At 41.7% G+C, this 20,416-nt stretch overlaps 1 protein-coding gene across 1 annotated transcript; it reads right to left on the bottom strand.

The window, feature by feature from the left end:
* Positions 1-1,351: 1,351 nt before the first annotated feature.
* Positions 1,352-19,965, bottom strand: LOC308306990 (uncharacterized protein). The gene is made up of 12 exons (XM_080752049.1): positions 19,940-19,965; positions 19,613-19,860; positions 17,322-17,396; positions 15,405-15,543; positions 14,455-14,617; positions 12,121-12,221; positions 9,846-10,071; positions 9,211-9,301; positions 8,761-8,849; positions 5,973-6,239; positions 4,392-4,658; positions 1,352-2,624 (listed from the first exon to the last, which is right to left on the bottom strand). The coding sequence occupies exons 2-12, from the start codon at positions 19,803-19,805 to the stop codon at positions 2,517-2,519; spliced, it is 1,719 nt and encodes a 572-aa protein (XP_080608175.1). The 5' UTR covers positions 19,806-19,860; positions 19,940-19,965; the 3' UTR covers positions 1,352-2,516.
* Between the last annotated feature and the right edge of the window lie 451 nt (positions 19,966-20,416).

Here is a 20,416-nt window from a genome sequence, read left to right as displayed (position 1 = left end):
TTACCCATTGACTTATAATGGGAATCGCAAAAACTCACATTCAATATTTTTTTTCTCGCAAACCATAGGGGCTACAGTTTCAAAACTTGGAGAGGAGATTTATAATGATATCAAGGATTAAATAAAAAATTATTTCGTCAGTTGGCCTCATGGTGGCGCTATAACAGTCCACTTTACCTTTCGGCCTGTATCTCTTGAACCGTGGGTCGGAAAATTAAAATTCCTTTTTCCCTGGATTCCTTGGGTCATGACGCATCTCCTCATATAGGCCACGCCCATTTGCGTCAGGATAGATTTTCCGCCATTTTGAATTTTCTTCAAAACACACTTTTTGCTCCTTTTCCTACATATTTTCTCCAAATGTCACAAAAATCAATACACACGATCTATGGACTCATGCGATAAACATATTTAAACGATATTTTGATAGTCCATACCGTTCTTCCGTAACAGGGTTCCAAAGTTAGCGGGAGGAGCCCGTTTTGTAAGAAGTAGCCATAAATCACAAACGAAACATCCAGTCAACACCAAATTTTAACCACAAGTGGGGGGCGCTATACTGAACATATACCCAAAAGCATTTCCACTTCGACCCATAGGGGGCACCACAAACGCGCAAAACTTAACCGTTTCATGCCAAAACGTGTTTTTCAGAGGGAACGACCCACTCAAAACGAAACACTAACACCAACCGCTACACAAGGTTGCACAGACTTAGCGAGCTGCAGGCACACTTAAAATTTTCTTTTCTAGTTTTCTAACATTTTCCAAGCTTGTAGATTTTCCTCTACTTTGTGTGGTTTCTGCCTGACATCAATGACATGAACATCGGAACGGTAAAATCCTCAGTGGCCATTTAAGTTGTTTGGTATTACCGTTTAATGATAATACAATGCAAGAACACCGCCTGACTGAGGTCACTGAAATGGCAAATACTGTATGAACTTATTGGTTTAATGAACACATTAGTACAATTTATAGAAGCATCTGTCCACACAACTGCTGTTAAAGTAAATATGAATAATATTTTTGTAATATTTATTCAGTGTTTGATAGTGAACTGGAGTTATGATGATGCATCTGAAACGGTCTCTCTATTGTCAACTCTGGTCAAAGGGGGCTTTATTGGCATGGGAAACATGGTGTGAAAGTGTGAAAAAACAAAGCAAAATAAGAAATGCGTGTACAATATGGATGGATGGATGGATGGATGGATATATATACGCTATGCCCAATACAACTGAGAAATGAGTACATAGAACTGTTACATTGTTAATACTTTTGGTTAATTATTTACAAGATCCAGACTTGCGGAACATTAATCGCGATAGCAAAGCCTAATATTTTGGGGAGTGATCTTTTTTTTCTTCTTCTTCATTCAACCTCCTGCATTGAGTGCATGATTTTGCAAAAAGTGCATCACAAGTTACATGATTTGAAGAAAAAAAAAAGAGCAATGCCTGGCCTTGTTAGTATTTGCTATACATATAGCAACATCATTCATTTTTAATTTTTCTGAATCAGAATTTGAAGGTTTTCAGAAACCTTAGGTTAGGTTTTAGAATAGGACATCAGTGCTGCCTGTGTGTTGATCACACATAACAGACATTTCGCTTGTAGTTTTCTTTCAGTGAGCCAGTGACTCCAATGCTAGTAAAGGAACTACAAACCAGAAAACAAGCGCTCTGCTCAAGACTTCATGGGAGATGGATGCAACTTAAGGTGCCGGCCACAAAGAGCTGGATATTTCTGAAGCTAAGACATTTCTTTGTGCGTGTGGGGCTTGCAGCCACACAAAGCTGGATATTTTCGGCCGTGAAACTGGATATTTTTTTAAACCAGATAAATAAGTGAAGACATTGAAATACATCCGATTCACTGGATCCATGTAGGCATGGAACACAGATATCTCTGAAGACTTTACTGTGTGTGGGTGTGCTTGTCCCCCTAGTGGAGGTCTGGGGACTCCGATTATTTTAGACCCAGATATCTTTGTTGTGTGGACCTAGATATTTTTCTATGTGTATATCTGAAAATCTGGGATATATGAAATATACAGATTCGTCTGGCCGAGGCCTAAGTCTAAGGAAGAGCCACCTAGGTCAGAAACATCCCGTTCTGTGTGGTGGTGGCGATACATTCTGAGCTTTTTGGAGCATGGACCCAGCGTGCAGACTCTGTTTTCCTTTGCGTCTGAAGTGTCGCCTTGCGTTACATGAACATTTTTGAGAACCACTGCCTTAAACGACTCACAATGCTGTTTGTTCTGACCAATGGAGAAGATGGGGGACTTTATTCTTACCAATGGAGATGGGGACTTTATATCAGATCTCCTGCAACCACAGCCTGAGAGTGCTATGCAACGCACCCTCTTTCTGTTAGTAGAGTACTTGAAGGGGTTCCGAATGTACTGTATGTAATAGTGTACAAATGGAACCAAATGGACCCGTAACGGGTACACTCCCAGAGTTATGGAGGTCCTTGAAATCAAAGCGTTGGAGAGCCACGGTTTTGGCTCATCTAAGGCCATGTCTCTCTTCCTCCTCGGGTCCTGCTGATCGCCTCTTCTTCACAGAAGGTTTCCTCCCCCGTCCCCGTCCACACGCACCAGCTTCTGGCATTGGCTGTCAAAAAGACAAGATGAGAAAATCACAATTAGTGAAATAATATTTGGGGGGCAAGGTTTCAGCCCCATCAAAGCCATATTGACTTTCATTATTGAATAAAAGTTAAACATTTGAACATTTATGAAACTTTACGTGAAAGAAAATGCTCTGAGGTGCTGTGGTGGCCTATGGTCAATGTGCACAAGACATTTGGTGCTGATCAGTCCAGAGATTTGCCATGAGGTGCGGTTAAAGTGACACGCTTTTATAGATAGCTAAACACCTACCTACGCTGTACACTTAAAAAAAGAAAAAAAAGTTCTAATCCATTCTTATCATAGGGGTCGGAACCCCCGGGATCCCCCAGGATTTTGAGTGAATTTAAACTTTTATTACAGTGAAAGAAATAAGTAAGAAAGAAAAGAAAACAATTAGCATTTCTGCATCAAAAGTAATCAACAAATTATACTATAACAACTGGTCAAACATTGACCAAATTGTGAAATGATATAAAGATAGATGCAAACATTTTTGAATATAGCCACATCTACAAGCGCACAGCGCCACTTCACACAAGGTGTTTTGAGCTCGTATATCTACTATTTTCACAATATGTATCTGTGGTGGGTCACGACACGGCCTGAAAAGGTTAAAGGAGTAGTTCACCCCCAAAATGATTTTCTTTTCTATTGATTAGTCATGCCATGGAGAGTAGAGTTCAATAATATTTTTGGTTTTTTGTCACATTCCTAAGACAAAAATTTGATTCGAGTAAATTTACCCCCATTGATTCTGGATGGGGACCCGATTCGAAACGGGTCCCCATCCGGAACGAATGGGGGTACATTTTTTGTTATCACATTTTTATCTTAGGAATGCGACAAAAAACTAAAAATATTATTGAACTCTAGTCTCCATGGCGTGACTAATCAATAGAAAAAAGGTCATTTTGGGGGTGAACTACTCCTTTAAGACCCACTGTACTAATCACTGAGGCCTCAGCCATGTTGATTTTGTTTACTAAAACCACGATGAAAAATGTTTGTTGAATACCTATTTTCAATGATGAAAACGTCATCAAAACTGAATAAAAACTAAGCTATGATGACTAAAACTAAGTCTAAAATTTCGTCAACAAATAAAAATAAAAACTATTTTCAGCATACAACCGGGTGTAAGAATCAGCCATTAAGACTCCACCAAGGACAGCCAAAATGCACGTTAGCTGTCGATTTAGTCAACTAAAATCTTGTGATTATCAGATGACTCAAATATGGCTAAAACTCAACTAAAGGTTATTCAAAAGGCTGACTAAAAACTAAATCAAAATGTGCTGTCTAAATCAGGAGTCTTCAACAGGGGGTCCTCAAAGTTACAACAGGCCCTGGGGGTCCTTCAAATCTTTGTGTGATAGAAACCTTTTTTCTCTTTGTTTTATATTAACTACTTGAAACATGGTGTCCATATTCTGAGAACTTTAGCCAAAAATAGGCGATCGGCTATTTTCGGCAAAGAGGTTTGGTGTAGAGGGGAAAAAGAGCAGACTAATTACAGAGTGAAAGGTCAAGTTTATTAAGTATTGACGGTTCAAGTGGTTAAATATCTGAAAACACAAATTGACATGAATCCAAAATACTAGTGGTGTCAAACGATGAAACTATACGGAATCTGGAGGTCCCTGCTTCATCTCTCTCTCTCAGCTAAGGGGTCCTTGGCCTGAAAACGTTGAAGACCCCTGGTCTAAATCAACACTGAGGCCTCCAGGCTGAGGCCAGCTCCACTCACCACCCCAGCGGCCTCACACAGGACGCGGTGCTTCCTCTCCAGCTGCTTGTACTTCACCCTCAGCTGGGAGAGCTGCTCCTGCAGCCTGCGGTTGTCCTGGGAGAGCTTCTTGTGGGCCTGGCGGCAGGGCTGGGAGCATTCCGGCTCGTAGGGACCACACTGGGGCTGCTCCTCCTGCTCCACCCAGTCCTCGTAGGTGGGGATGTACGCCTCCTCCTCCACCAGCTGCTCCTGCGGCTGTTCCCCCACCATGCACGCCCACTGGATCTGCAGGGGATCGGGGAGTTACATTTAACCCATTTAGGCATAAGAATTATTTAATGCTTTAACTAATAGAAAAATAGCAGATCTACAAGTTTGTAGATCTGCCATTTTTGAGGAATCATGACAATTTGAGCTAGACTTTGAATACATTCACCCGACTCTATAAATAAACATGTTTCTATGTCAGAAGTGCTCAAACTTTTTCATGTCAAGAACCCCCAAAATTATATGTATTTGGCCACGGACATCTTTGCTTCTGGAGGGTCCCTGTAAAAAATATATTTTGAGATGGGGGGTCCGCAGCATATACCGTACATACTATTCTGGGCGTCCTTGATTTTTAAAAGTTTGGGAACCACTAATATAGAAACTGTTAGGGTTAAAGGTCTAAATCATACATGGGCAACTGGCGGCCCAGGGGCCACATGCGGCCCCCACCTTCACTTAATGCGGCCCGCAGGTTAATACCGGAATACTGATATATTATTGATTTCAGCAATTCCAAACATGACCTGCTTTAATTCCGACAGTCTATATTAGTAGCTTAATGACTAGTATAGTAGTATTTTTATGTCCAACGTTTTTGTATTTAGGTTCATAAAGTTAAGTGGCCGGTTTCCTCAGACGGGTGGCTGGTATCTCCCTTAGAGATAGGGTGAGAAGTTCAGTCACCCGAGAGAGACTTGGAGTAGAACCGCTGCTCCTACACACGGTGGTTGGGGCATCTAGTACGGATGCCCCTGAGCGCCTTCCTAGGAAGGTCCTCGATGCGCGTCCCACTGGGAGGAGACCCCGTGGCAGACCAAAGACCAGATGGAGGGATTATATCTCCAAACTGGCTTGGGAACGCCTCGGTTTACTCCCTGAGGGAGTGGAGGAAGTTGCTCAGGATAAGGAAATCTGGAGGTCTCAGTTGGAACTGTTACCCCCGCGACCCGATTACGGATAAGCGGTTGAAGATGGATGGATGGATGGAAGTTAACATGAGTATGTAACTAAATGTGTTCAATCAAAATGTTACATTTCAGGATTCCAATTAAAAAATGTATAAAAAAATCTGAATTTCAATTCAAAAGAAGCAAAAATAGCCGATCTGCAAGCTCAAAACGCATCGCGCTGCGATGCATTTTGAGCTTGTAGATCGGCTATTTTTGCTTCTTTTGTATGAGATACTAGAATGACAAAGTAGGACGTAGCAATATGCAATGTGGCCCTCTGGAGTGAAGGTGGAAATATAGTGGCCCTCGCCATCATCGAAGTTGCCCACCCCTGGTCTAAATGGACTAAGAGTATTCCAGACATGTTAACGTGGCTCACCTGCAGGTCCAGGGCGGTAGCCATGGGCGGACAGGGGTTTGAGGCCCTCAGAGCGGCCAGCAGGCCGATGGTCCTCTCCTTCCGGACGGCGTCCATGTGTCCCTCCGCCTCCTCCTTGCTCAGGCCCGGGTGGCCCTCGGCCAGCAGGTGGGTGTACAGCCGGTCGCTCTTGTACGGGCATCCCGGGATGGGGCAGGCCGCGTCCCGGATGTCCACGCGCTTGGCCGCAAGGTCCAGCAGCAGCGCCCGCTCTTCTTTGTTGAATACCTTCGGTGGTTTGAAAAAAAAAGTACTACAATGTTTATACTATAAGTAAAAAGTATCAATATTGCAGAAACACTCTGGGTGCGTTCGGAAACCCGCACCGGGTTTGTGCTGAGTGTAGTGAGTGCAGTGGGCGGTGACGTTGAGAGTGCATTCAGTGTGGTTTATTTAATAGGAACGACCAGACATGAGGCAACTGTGTGCTTTTTCAGCCGGAAAACATTCTTAAAGCAGCAGTTGCTAACGTAACGTTGCTATTGATAGGTAAATTAATTCACCAGTAAGACTCCCTAATCGGGAGATAAGCGACCGTAGGTCACTTATCTCCACAAATAGGGCAAACATTTGTTTTGCCAAAATCTTCCTGATCCATGTTGATGACATGAGTGTAGACATACTGTGTAGTGATTTTCGTGATTTTAGGGCAAAATCTGTAGGAGCAGTGTCCAAAAATGTGTTTTTAAAAATCGTCCTGGAGGTGGCGCTATATGGGAGAGATTCATGTTGATGGGATGAGTGTAGACATACTGTGTACCGATTTGCGTGATTTTAGGGCAAAAATTGTAGGAGCAGTGTCCAAAAATGTGTTTTGCAAGAATCGGCCTCATGGTGGCGCTAGAAGAGGGCCATGTGAGAAATGAGGGGTGGGGTCTCCGCGCCGGCAAGGCGGACGAATAGGTACCGGCCCCGGCTGTCCCGGTCGCTCCTAGCCGGAGTTACGGCATTTTATGTGAGCTGCAGTGTAGGGGGTCCTCCACTGGGGGCGCCACCACTTTTGCATCCGTTCTGGAGCACCAGGAGTGGGTGGTCCCCGGGAATTCCCCGTGAGCAGCCCCGTTGGGGTGGTCATTTGGTCAGTTTAGCACATTTGGTCATTTTTTACATCTGGGGGTCCCCCAGGGAGCTGGGGGTCCCTGGAGCTCCGGGGGTCCTTGAAGGTTGTACTTTGGCAGGTAAGGAACGTGTGTGCAAAATTTGGCATGGATCGGGGCAACGGTTGCGGAGATATGAGCAGGGCAAGAGTGTGACGTGTGAGGTGTGACAGACAGACTGACGGACTGACGGACGGACTTACACTTTGTGCAGGGTTTGATAGTAAATGCGACCTACGGTCGCAATAACATTGGCCTACCTGCTGTTAGTTTACAAGTTGATGCGTGTGTAACAATGACGCCCAAAGGACCAATAAAGCAGCAAATAGTGCATTTTCTTATAATTTCCTACACCATTGTTCACAGCAGAGAAGTGCTCGAGACATTGCCATGAAAACCAACCAATCAAAACACCGCACTGACGAACCACACCGTCAAACCCCATCTTCTGAGTATGGCCGCTCAGTGCGTGCACTCAGCACACCGGTGCGCCGCGCACTGGATTTCCGAACGACAGCTCACCAAGTGCACCGGATAAACAAACGACAACATGGCACACCAGTGCGTTGAGTGCGCATTTCCGAACGCACCCAAAGTTACATGTAAAAGTCTGGTAATCAAGATTTACTTGAGTAAAAGTAGGCTACAAAAGTATTGGCATCAATATACTAAGGCCCCATTTACACTGGCAGTCAAATCCAGCATGAATCAGATCTGTGCCACATCCAGATTGGAATCCGATTGGTTTAAATGGTCACATGTTCACATGGAACAAATCAGATTCCGATCTGGATGTGACACAGATTCTGATTCAGGCTGGATTTGGCTGCCAGTGTAAATGGGGCCTTAAAGACGGGGTCTTTTGACAATAGCAGATCTAAGAGCTTTCGTGTCACGATGCGATGCATTGTGAGCTTGTAGATATTTTCAAATAGGCAACGTTTAAATAGGGCTAAAGAGATAAATGTATGTTTTGTATTATTAACCCATTTAGGCCTGAACACATTATGACGCAATATTTTATGCTTTAAATATAAAGAAAATAGCAGATATACAAGCTCACAGCGCAGCACCGAGTGCCGCGCTGCAAGCTTGTAGATCTGCTATTTTTTTTTAAATCGTGAAAATTAGAATTGTGACCCGATTCTATAAGTGTCTTTTGAATCCTTCTAAGATTTTTGGAAAAACCCTATGTTTCTATGTCAGCAGTCTGGCCAGCCATCGTCAAAGAAAAGGTCCTTTTCACTTAAATGGAGCTCAGTTAGTCTGTTCTTGAGAGACTACTATGTCAGTGGTTCTCAAACCTTTTCATGTGAAGGACCCCCAAAATGATATTTATTTGGCCATGGACCCCCATCTCAAAATATTTAGTTCCGGGGACCCCCCAGAAGCAGAATTTGAGTTACAAACGTTCCCTTTGAAAATACATATAGTCGAAGATTTGCACACATTTTCACAACTTTTTCAAAAATAGCAGATCTACAAGCTCGCTGTGAGCTTGTATCTGCTATTTTTCACTGGTTAAAGCATTCAATAATTCTAGGCCTAAATGGGTTAATCAAAATCTACCAGTAACTAAAGCTTTCAAATAATTGTAGTGGAATAAAATGGGTCTCTTGAGATGCAGTAGAATAGAAGGAATAGTATTGAACCTTGTGCACTTTCCTCAGGTGTGAGGCCACTGTTGCGTACGGCTTGAAGCACAGAGGGCAGGGTCTGATGGTCTTGGGTGGTCTCGGGTCTGAAGAAGAAAAAAACAAAACATTGAAAGTCATTTAGACTAGACTGCACTGACTACTGATAACCAAAGAGCTGCAAAACCTTGAAATCTATTTGAAAAACCTAGATTTAAAGAAAGTTTATATTTGAGAACATTTATCTTGTAAGCAAACAAACAGAAATACATCTTGTAATTATTAATAGTCAGTGTGATAAGATTTCCCTATAGTTATACAGTATAACAAGCAAGTAAATATAAAATATTGTACAAACATAAACCAAAACTTTATATCATTTACTCACTTAATCACTGCTCAAACATTTTAAAATAAATATTTTGAATTTCCAGTCAAAGAAGGAAGTAAGAGCCAAAATTGACATACGGCGTTCGGGGCGTGCCGTATCCAGGGGGGCGGAGCTTGGTGTGTCCGTGTGGGGGGGTTGGGCTCCCTGCTGCTGTGTGATTGGCTCAGCCTACAGTGACAGAGTGATTAGTACCGTCACGATTATAAATTCAAGTTCAATTCAACAATTGTGTTTTTTTTTTGTCATTGAACATTGGAACAAGTGAATACAATTTAAATTTCTGCTCATTTTTTAGGCTTCATAATCATGAACACAAGGCAGATATGACAAATAACTTACATAGATATAGATAATAAATATACGAAATGAGAGACATTTCGTTATTTCACCCCCCAAAAAGATTTAATAGTGGAACAAAGCTGATCAACATGCTTACAACACGTCACATTGTGACATGTTGTAAGCTTGTTGAACTTCGATTTCGGCAATCTTTGGAAAAAGTATGAAAATTGTTTCAACATGGAGACGCTAAAGACTATGATGTAAAAAATAACTACGATTATCTAAGATAGTTCCAATTTGGCGAATATGTAGTAATTGTGACAGGCCTAGTTACGATCGTATAATCTTTCTTGAAGATTAACGATTGAACTGTGTTTTTATGGCATCGAAAATAGGATTGTATAAATAAAGATTTTCATCCCAGCCGTACCGTCTCAGAGGTTTTGTCTTTCACTCTCCGGCGTTTCTTCCGCCTGGGAGCGCCGCATGCTGAGTCCATGGGGTGGTTCTGGTGAGCCTCCACTAGGGGGAGTTTGACGTGGATGAACGTGGAGGTCGGTGGGGTTGATTTGGACATTTCCAGCTTCAGCCTCTTCATGGTTTCGTCTCTGCCATATTTGGAGAGATTTTGTCCTTTCATACTAAACGTGTCATACCTGAAAAAAAAAGAGACATTTGGCAAAACGTCTTTACACCTAGTAAACGGTGCATTTATATAGCACCTTTATCCAAGGCACTTTACATAGATTGTGCATTACATTCACCCATTCACACACACATTCATACACCGATGGCAGAGGAAACCATGCAAGGCACCAACCTGCTCACAGGGAGCAACTAGGGGTTCAGAGTAGGGGTGGGCGATATGGAAAAATACAATATCACGATATTTTCCCAAGCTGTATCACGATACACGATTTTATCACGATTCTTTCTCACATTGGCTTTTATGGTTACTTGACAAAAACTAGACTCTCTGGGTTCATTTTGGGAGGTCTTTGCAAGTATGTAACTCTGACGGTATACAAATGAAACCAAATTAACCCGTTTCATTTGTATACTGTCAGAGTTAAGTGGAGACCTTGATATTTTAAAGTTTGAGAGCTACTGATTTAGACCAAAATGCAGGTTTAAATTGAATTCTGCAATGAATCTCTGTATTAACGATTCAACAGGATTTCTTACAAGGCTAACTCAAGTGTATCACGTTATATACGATACCTCTCAAAAGGCATATTGTGGAGACATTGTATCGTCTCAACGATAATTATCACCATATTGCCCACCCCTAGTTCAGAGTCATGCTCAAGGACTCTTCAACACCAACTCTGGGGGAGCCCAGGATCGAACTGGAACCCTCTGTGTTCTAATGACGGTTTCTCTAGCCCTGAGCCACTGCTGCCCCAGTGGCTCAGGCTATGCTTATTCTCAACAAAAACACTCCAAGATGACCAAGTGTGGTCAGCTACACAGTCGCAAAGTTGCTCCTTAAGTGGTACGCAACATGCTTGTTGATGTCATCAACCATGTGTCAGTGTGTGGGAGTGACGAGTGAGAAAATATAAAGGAAATATATATTGGCATGTGTTAAAAAGAACAGGGAACTGGCTGACAGATATAATAACTTTTCCTCTCGCTGTGGAAGGAGAAGGTGATTGGAAATGGTTAAAGGATTGGTCATTGTGAAGCTTTTGAAGCTGTTAGTGTGATGTTGACCGCCAGATCAATTTGTAGCTGCTAATGTGAACACAGCATTACGGTGCATTTACACATTGTAGCAGGTTCTGTAGCAGGACGTGTACATTAGGGAGGCACCGATATCTTCTCAGTATCGGTATCAGGTCCCGATATGACTTAACTAAGCAATACTGCTCTCCATTCCGACATGTCGCCACTCCGACATTGACTTCTTATTGTCGGAGTGGCAACACTTCCATAGAGGTTAAGTTTAGGGTTAAGGTAAGAGATAGGGTTAGTGTCGGAAAGGAGACATGTAACTAAGTCATATTGGGATATCGGACACGACGTCACCGATCCAAGTCACAGATAAAAATATTATAATAAAACAGTCTCTGGCTTATAAATATGCAATATAATCATGCAATTGTAAGCAAACGTTTTAACATATACTTATTAAATAAACAATATCCCACAATATTATCCAGCAAACCTTTTTCGTTGCTCCTCCACTCTTGAGACGAGACACACGTGTTGCCATTGCATTTTGCGCTCAGTTGCACTGACTGCATGCTTATTTGAACTGAAGCCTATCCTACAATTAATAAATGGCTTTAATTGAAAGCTGATGCATTTTTTTATACTTGCTATGTAGCCTACATCCGGATCGGATCGAAATTAAAAAAAAAAGAAAACTGTATTGGTGTATCCCTAGTGTACATAGTTCAACATCAACATGTATGGTGTAACAGTCTTAGTCTTAATGCAGTGTTCATTTTGACAGCAAAGATCTAGTCTTAGTCTTTTAAAAAAACACATATTTAGTCTCAGTCCTAGTCTTCAGTCTTCTGAAATTGTTTAGTCAAGTCTTAATCGACTAAATATCGAAATCTCAGTCTTTTATCAAAAATAACACTGGCCCCATTGCCCCAATGATAATAAGCCTGTTCTACGCAAAGGTGGCCTCTTTTCAATTGTGCAGAAATTACATATCGAATCAGGCTTTAGAAATTAAAAACAAAACGCACCTTTTCACATGTCGAATGAACACTTTTGCCGGACAGTCAAATTTCTTCACTCTCTTTGCAATGAACTTCTTTCTGGTGTACACATGTTCCAGAGAGTCGTCCTGTTGGGCAAGTCCATCAAGGATTGGTGATGATGAATATTGAACCAATGGAAAGCATTATCAAGAGCTTGTGGCAAAACAAAAACTACACATACACACTAGGGCATTCACGAATAGTGATTTTTAGTATTCGAATAGTCGAATATTCGACAGAACTGTCAAATATTAAGTAAGCAAGAGGCGAACATTGTGAAAATAGCCACAGCCAGACTACAATTCCAAGTGCTTGTCAGGGTGGGGGTCCCCAGTTCAAATATGTCACGGCCTAAAAAGGTTTGAGAACCCCTGGTATAGAGCATTAACAAATTCACCCACCAGGGGCATTGACAACTCATTCTTATGACTTCCTATCTAGCCAAGCTTTATAAACTATATCGTTTTTAAAGAGAAAACAATACAAATAAAAAATATAAAAAGCGAATATTAGACTTCGGTGAACACCGTCGAACAGTGACTTTGATATTCGAATATTTGGTGAATGCCCTAATACACACAAAGCTGCGTATTTGCAAAAAAAAACACGGTTCTCAATTATTTGATAAATGAAGTATTCACTTAATGGGAAAAGTAAGACTAATTCGCTATGAGAATCAATAGTTGCAGGCAGCCCAATAGGCCAGGGCATAGCAGTGGGCGTGGTTTACTGGTGCCACAAAAAAAAACCCTCCCATTCATTTTCTACAAAGATATTTGTATCAATTATTCTAAGCCTAGAATCAAGCTGTCCAGGATCCTGGTGAATCATGACCATAAAACCTTTGATTCTGTGAAAATATCCATTTGAATATGTAATCATAGTATAAACTGCATTTAATATGTAATCATAGTATAAACTGCATTTAATAAATAGCCTTGGTTTAGTGGTTTTCAATGTTTTCTTTGAACAGAATCAAAGGTTTCATGATCATTATTCACCAGGATCCTGGATGGCTTGACTCTAGATCAGGGGTCTTTAACAGGGGGTCCGGGACCCCAAGGGGGTCCTCAGAGTTACTACAGGGGGTCCTCCAAACCTTTGTGTGATATGAACTTTATTTTTTCTACACTAACCACTTCAACCCTAGTATCCCTATTTTGTGTGGAACATTGGCCAAGAATAACCTATCTACAAGCTCACAATGTGAGCTTGTAGATCAGCTATTCTTGGCAAAGAAGTTTGGTGTGTAGAGGGAAAAGAAGAGCAGACTAAGTATTGACAGTTCAAGTGGTTCAATGTCTAAAAATACACCAACAACATACACTGATGACAGTGCTGTCAAACAAGTCTACGCGGTCTAAGAAATCTGTGAAAATGTTTAATCTGCAACACAATCGTATACAATACGTAGTGGGGGTCCCTGCTTTATCTCTCTTTCAGCTAAGGGGTCCTTGGCCTGAAAATGTTGAAGACCCCTGATCTAGATGCTTAAAACTCATTCCCCGCCAAAGGTACCAGTACTTCTTTCTTGCATTACCAGCTGTTGAACCCAAGACTATCTGTATGTTTTACCGTTTTCGGCCACTAGATGGGGCTGTTCACTAATCTATGAGACACCAGCCTGCTCTCTGGGCTGGCTGTGGCTACAGTGGAGTGCTGATCCTGCACTCTGACCAGTCAGCTTTTCCTCTTGCACCAGGAGGAGTATTTTATCAAATAGATCCATCCATGTGCTGTTTGTGTTTGTGAATCTTCAAATGGATTACTACTGGGGGTTGATTAGATTTTTCTCCCAACTGCAAGGAGACCATGGATATCTTTTATTGTATTATTATTTTTTTAGCTGCCAGAAAGAAAAAAGGCAATTTAATACATTTAATTACAGACTATTATAGAAAACCCCTAGCAGGGGATGGGGTTAAAATAATTGATATAAATATTTTTGAAAAAGTCTATGGGAAAATGTAATATTTTTTATGTGGCACCAGTAACCCACGGGAGAGTGTTTTCTGCTGGTGTTTCAGTCCGAGTGTATCAAAGGGTGCGTTTGGAAATGTGCACCGGGTGTGTGCTCAGTGTAGTGAGTGCCTAAACCTAACCCTGATCCTAACCCTAACCTCAGTAAAACTATGGCTAACCCTAACCCTAACCTTAACCTCAGTAAAACTATGCCTAAACCTAACCCCTAACCCTAACCACACCCGGTGCGCATTTCCGAACGCACCCTTTGATACACTCGGACTGAATCACCAGCAGAAAACACTCTCCCAGTAACCCACGCCCACCGCTTTGCCCTATATGGTTCTGCCAGTGTACCTTAGCCTTGGAGCCGGTCTTGCTGGCGTATTCCTTGCCATGTTGACACAGCATAATGACTCTCTTGGTGACAGAGAGCGGCGTCTCTTCACAGTAGTCCTCCACCTGCCACAGTACTCTCCCTCGGCTCGGGTCACTGCTCTTCTTTGACGAGTTGTTGGACCTGTAGGGTCACGAAGGGTCAACCACCAGCGGGGGAAAGTAACCAAGTACATTTATTACAAGTACTGTACTAAAATGAAGGGAGCGGACGTAAAAATCAGGTACTTTATTTCATTATCAAAAAGCCAACATGTTTCGACCTCTCTGGGTCTTCATCAGAGCATATACAGACATATATGCTCTGATGAAGACCCAGAGAGGTCGAAACATGTTGGCTTTTTGATAATGAAATAAAGTTCCCAGTTTTTACGTCCGCTCCCTTCTTTTTTAACGCTGAGTGCTCGGATTGCTCCTCTCTTTTCCAAGTTTTATCCCACTTATCCTAGAAGCACCCACCACACGTTTTTTAACTTTGCTGTTACCTCTTGAGCACATAGTTTTTCTTGTTCTTCGTACTGTACTAAAATGTTGAGGTATTTGTACTTCACTTGAGTATATTTCCATTTCCCAATACTTTTACTCCACTATGTCTCAGATCTAAATATCGTACTTTTACTCCACTACAATTATTTGAAAGCACCATTTTATACCTAGGCTATTTGAAAATAGCAGAACTACAAGCTCACAACATGTTGCACCGCAACGTGTTGTGAGCTTGTAGATCGGCTATTTTCAAACAAGTTGTACTTTTACTTTTGGCGCTTTAACAACATTTTGATGCAGATACTTTCATACTTTAGCACGGTGCTGTAGATTTCCTTGCTACATACCACTGGTTGAAAGAGCTGAGTGTTTCCTTGCTTCATACCATTGGTTGAAAGAAGAGCGCTGTAGATTTCCTTACTTACCATTGGTTGTAAGAGCTGAGTGTGGCTCTCTTGTGGTTGGCCAGCAGAGTTTCCAGCTCCTCCTCTGTGTTGACGATGCCAGAAACATAGCAGCCGTCTCTCTTCAGCATGGAGAAGGATGGAGGCGCCCAGGACAGATCTACAAAACATCATCAACCCAAAGAGCCAAGATTGACATCAGAGATGGGGAATTAATCGGCCATCGATCATATCGGTATCGGCCGATGTTGGCCTTAAATGCAGTAAAAATCGGTATCGAACCGATATAAAAAAAAGATACATCGTTTTATGATGAAGGCTGGGGAAGCTTTAAAAAGTGTCATCAAGTTGGAACATTTTTAAATAAAAAATACTACATTCAAGCTGTTTGTTGGGATATGGGCCAACGTTTCAATGGTGTATCCCTAGTCTTGCTTTTTAAATTCAGTGTTTGCATGCCTTCAGTTCAGAATGGAAAATATATATTTTTTTAAATACAGAATGAGATCACATCCACAAAGCAAAGCAATTAATTATATCGGATATCGATATCGGCCAGAAATGTCATATCTCCCATCCCTAATTGACATTACTGTCTGTGTATCACGCTGTGATTTTACTTGACACACATTCTCAAGTTATAGACTACAATACTTTATACAGCAGGTGTTCTCAAAGTGGGGTATGGGGACCCCCAGGGGTCCTCGAGGGGGTTGACAGCAAAATGGAATGGTTTAATTTTGCCAGCTAGAAGTCAGCCCAATGACAGAATATATAAGGATGCTGCAGGGGTTAAGGTTTTCAGTCGTGGGGACTGATTTCAGTCTTGAGGATTCCATAGGGGCTATTTCTGAGATCAGTGCAGATCCGCAAATCTTGTCGCTTGTCAAGTGATCTCCAAACTAGTAAAGTTATAATTTCAAGATATGAGTATATGAATTGGCCAGACGAGCAACAGAATACAACAGAACCTCAGAAGACACTTCTATAAAATGAAGTATGGATTGGCACACACACACACATTCAGTGAAGGCAGTTCAGAACTTCAGGGAAACAACCCAAATATTGGGGTGCACGCTGCACGGCGCGTGCCATGTTTCTAAAATCAGATATTGGTCAAATAAATGTCAGTCTTGGAATATTGTTTTTGGCTTTAACCCAAGGGTCTTCAACAGGGGGCCTGGGACTCCTAGGGGGTCCTCAGAGTTACTAAAGGGAGTCCTCCAAACCTTTTTTTCTAATTTTTCTATATTAACCATTTGAACCCTAGTGTCCATATTCTGAGAACTTTAGCCAAAAAGGTCAAGTTCATTAAGTATTGACGGCTCAAGTGGTTAAATATCTGAAAACACAAATTGCCATGAATCCAAAATACACATCGTTCTGTCAAACAATGAATCTATGAACAGGTTGTGGGGGGTCCCTGCTTCATCTCTCTCTCAACTAAGGGGTCCTACTCCTTGGCCAGAAAACGTTGAAGAACCCTGCTTTAAAGGAGTAGTTCACCCCCAAAATGACTTTTTTTCTATTGATTAGTCACGCCATGGAGAGTAGAGTTCAATAATATTTTTTGGTTTTTGTCACATTCCTAAGACAAAAATTTGATTCGAGTAAATTTACCCTCATTGATTCCGGATGGGGACCCGTTTCGAAACGGGTCTCCATCCGGAACAAATGGGGGTAAATTTATTGTTATCACATTTTTGTCTTAGGAATGCGACAAAAAACAAAAAATATTATTGAACTCTAGTCTCCATGGCGTGACTAATCAACAGAAAAAAAGTCATTTTGGGGGTGAACTACCCCTTTAACCCCTGAAAATGACTATTCAGATTTCAGTTTTCACTGTCTCACTCTCCACTGTTAGGTCCCCACGTGACCCAAGTATAGATAGTTACTAACGACAATAATCTTCTCTTACTGAATGTGGGTCCTTACCTTGACATGAAGCTGTTTGAGCATCACTGCCAGGGGTCTGGGTCTGGGGTGCTTTGCTTGCATTGTCGACAACCACTAAAAACAAAAAGGTTGAGCTTGCGTTATTCAAGTTGGTTGTGAATGAGTTAAAAGCTCAATACAACCAAAATGGACTCTGTTTGATGATGTACTAAAATCAGCGTTTTTCATTCTCGGTTACATCCCGACACTCCGACATGTCTCCTTTCCGACATGTCTCCATTCCGACACTAACCCTATCTCTAACCCTAACCCTAAACTTAACCCCTATGGGAGTGTCGCCACTCCGACAATAAGAAGATTGATTGATTGAAGACTTTATTAGAAGTTTGCATAGGAAAAGGTACAGTTTCATGACGGTACAGTTCACTGGTACAAGGTCTACTAAAAGGAGATCCATGAAAAGACTAAGCTTATTTCCACTGGAAACCATTGAAGTATCTCATATAACATTGAATGACAGACAAATAGAACACAGTACTATGCAGTAGATATGTAAAGAAAAACAAAAAAGAAAACAGTAAGTCTAAACAAACAGTATATACAAAGAAGGGGCAGGGGAGGGTAGGGTTGGGCTAGGTTCATTTTTTACCAGTTGCGAACGGCTGCTGCCTGTAAGTGGTTTTTCAGGGCAATTTTAAAGGATGCTAGTGATCCACACTCCTTTATGGCCTTCGGTAAGGCTTTCCACATTTTGGTGGTATAGCAGAAAAAAGAGTTTGACCCTTTGTTGGTTTTGACTCTGGGTTGAAAGTGATCTGTGGCGCTGCCTCTGGTGTTGTAATTATGGACATCCTTAATGTTTATAAAGTATTTTGACAGGTACTTGGGTATCATAGTGGTGTAGTGTATCTTGTACACCAGGCCCATTGCAAGTTGCTGTACTCTGTCATCTACTCTGAGCCACCCCACTCTTAACTGGTGAGTAGCGGTGAGATGAGTCTGATAGGGAAGGGTAAGCAGGACCCTAATTAGTTTATTTTGGGCTGTTTGGAGTTTAGTTTTCAGGGCTTGTGGGGCGTCACGATACCATACGTGAACTCCGTAGTCAAAGAGGGGCTGGATTATTGCACCAGCTATGGTCTTCAGTGTGTTGAAATTGACCATTGGGGCGATCCTCTGTAGGAAACGAGTTCGTTGGTTGATTTTATTTATTACTTTACAAGTCAAGAACATGTCGGAATCATTCTCAACCTTTTCTGAATGAGGGCCCAGTTTAGCCTTAAATTAACCCATGAAGACCTGATACAGATCTATTATTCACTTAAGTAATGATCGTCATTATTAGTTTCAATATTATATATTGAAACTCTTCCCCCCCCCCTTTCCTTTGTAAATATCCCCCATTTCACTTTATTACTATTGTTTCTTTATCCCTCGTTTTATTTTTTATGACTGCTTTTTTATTTTCTCCCCTTTTGTTACTGACAATTTCCTATGCAAGTGCAAGTCTCTCTTTCAATGTTACAGTATATGAGTAGCCCCTCTCGCGACACAAGTTACTACGGTCTTCACAAAACAAAATAAGTAACTTGGGTCGCAAAAGGGGCTAAGTATATGAGATAACCTACATACAAGTGGTTCCTGTTTAAATAAGCCGAAAAGTGTAAAAAAGAGAAAAATCTCCTTTTAGTTGACCTTGTACCAGTGATTTGTGCTTTGATGAAACTGTACTGTTTCCTATTGCAAACTTCTAATAAATTCCTCAATCAATCAATAAGAAATGTATTCTCCTTCTTCTGCTATACCACCAAAATGTGGAAAGCCTTACCGAAGGCCATAAAGGAGTGTGGATCCCTAGCATCCTTTAAAATTGCCCTGAAAAACCACTTACAGGAAGCAGCCGTTCGCAACTGGTAAAGAAAACAATCTTAGCCCAACCCTACCCTCCCCCTTCTTTGTATATACTTACTGTTTGTTTAGACTTACTGTTTTTTTTTTTTTTTTTGTCCTTTCATTTTCTTTTCTTTACATATCTACTGCATAGTACTGTGTTCTATTCGTCTGTCATTCAATGTTATATGAGATACTTTAATGGTTTCCTGTGGAAATAAGCTTAGTCTTTTCTAGGATCTCCTTTTAGTAGACCTTATCAGTGAACTGTACCTTCATGAAACTGTACCCTTTCCTATGCAAACTTCTAATAGTCTTCAATCAATCAATCAAATCCACCAGTGACCAAAAGCTAACGTTAGCTAGCTAAGCTAGCATCCCCTGTATGCAACAGTTTTGTAATCCATTCAACACATAAAGCTGTTGATCCTTGTCTTTACCTGTTATCTTACAGGTAGATGCGTGTTGGATGATGCTGTCCAGAGAACCCACCAGGCCGCAGCCAACGCATTTAGCGTTCAACATAGCGGGGTTTGTAGATAACGGCTGGTTGTTTGGAAGCTCCACAGCCATGGTGGAGGAGGCTGCTGCTGCTTCCCCAACGGCCATTGTTGTTGTTGTACTGGTTTTCATGATCTCATGTCAGCGTCGGGACTCATCGATGACTGCGCGCATTACAGGGCGTGCACTGGAAGAGGAAAGATGAATAAAACAATGTGTATTGATCTCATTTTAGACAGTGAACCCACAGAACAACTTCACCTCACCTCTTCTTCAAAGCTCTTCACCTACACGGTGTTGTGTGTAACCACTAATGTGTCCCCCCTTTACACAACCACCCAGTACCTAGACAGTTCCGTTCCGGGTTTAATAATAGGCCTGCTATGTACTGTCTGTGCCAATCTAAACTATTATAGATCAGTTTTGATTGATTTTGATTGAAGAATTTATTAGAAGTTTGCAATAGAAAAAAGTACAGTTTCATGACAGTAGCACGCACGCACGCACACGCACGCACGCACGCACACACACACACACACACACACACACACAGACTATGGGTCCATCTTTATTATACAACTGAGCAAAAGCCGCATCCCACTTCCAAGCCCACATTCACGCCTACTCTGCATCCACTCCAACTCAACTTCAACTCAACGGTAGGTAGAACGTACGGAAAAATACCGCCCACCTCTATGCCGATTCGCTAACCGGCCCATTCACTGCAGCCGAGAACACAGCCT

The sequence above is a fragment of the Nannobrachium achirus genome, assembly GCF_963921795.1.
Source record: "Nannobrachium achirus genome assembly, chromosome: 2".
NCBI lineage: Eukaryota > Metazoa > Chordata > Actinopteri > Myctophiformes > Myctophidae > Nannobrachium > Nannobrachium achirus.
The sequence above is the reverse complement of the archived record's forward strand: the minus strand, read 5'-3'. Positions and strand labels throughout refer to the sequence as shown.

Coding starts and splice junctions, on each gene's coding strand:
- LOC308306990 (XM_080752049.1), bottom strand. CDS start 19,805: ATGAAAACCAGTACAACAACAACAATGGCCGTTGGGGAAGCAGCAGCA. Junction 14,618..15,404: donor CTCAGCTCTTACAACCAATG/GTAAGTAAGGAA, acceptor GTGACCCTACAG/GTCCAACAACTCGTCAAAGA. Junction 9,302..9,845: donor AAGACAAAACCTCTGAGACG/GTACGGCTGGGA, acceptor CTGTCACTGTAG/GCTGAGCCAATCACACAGCA.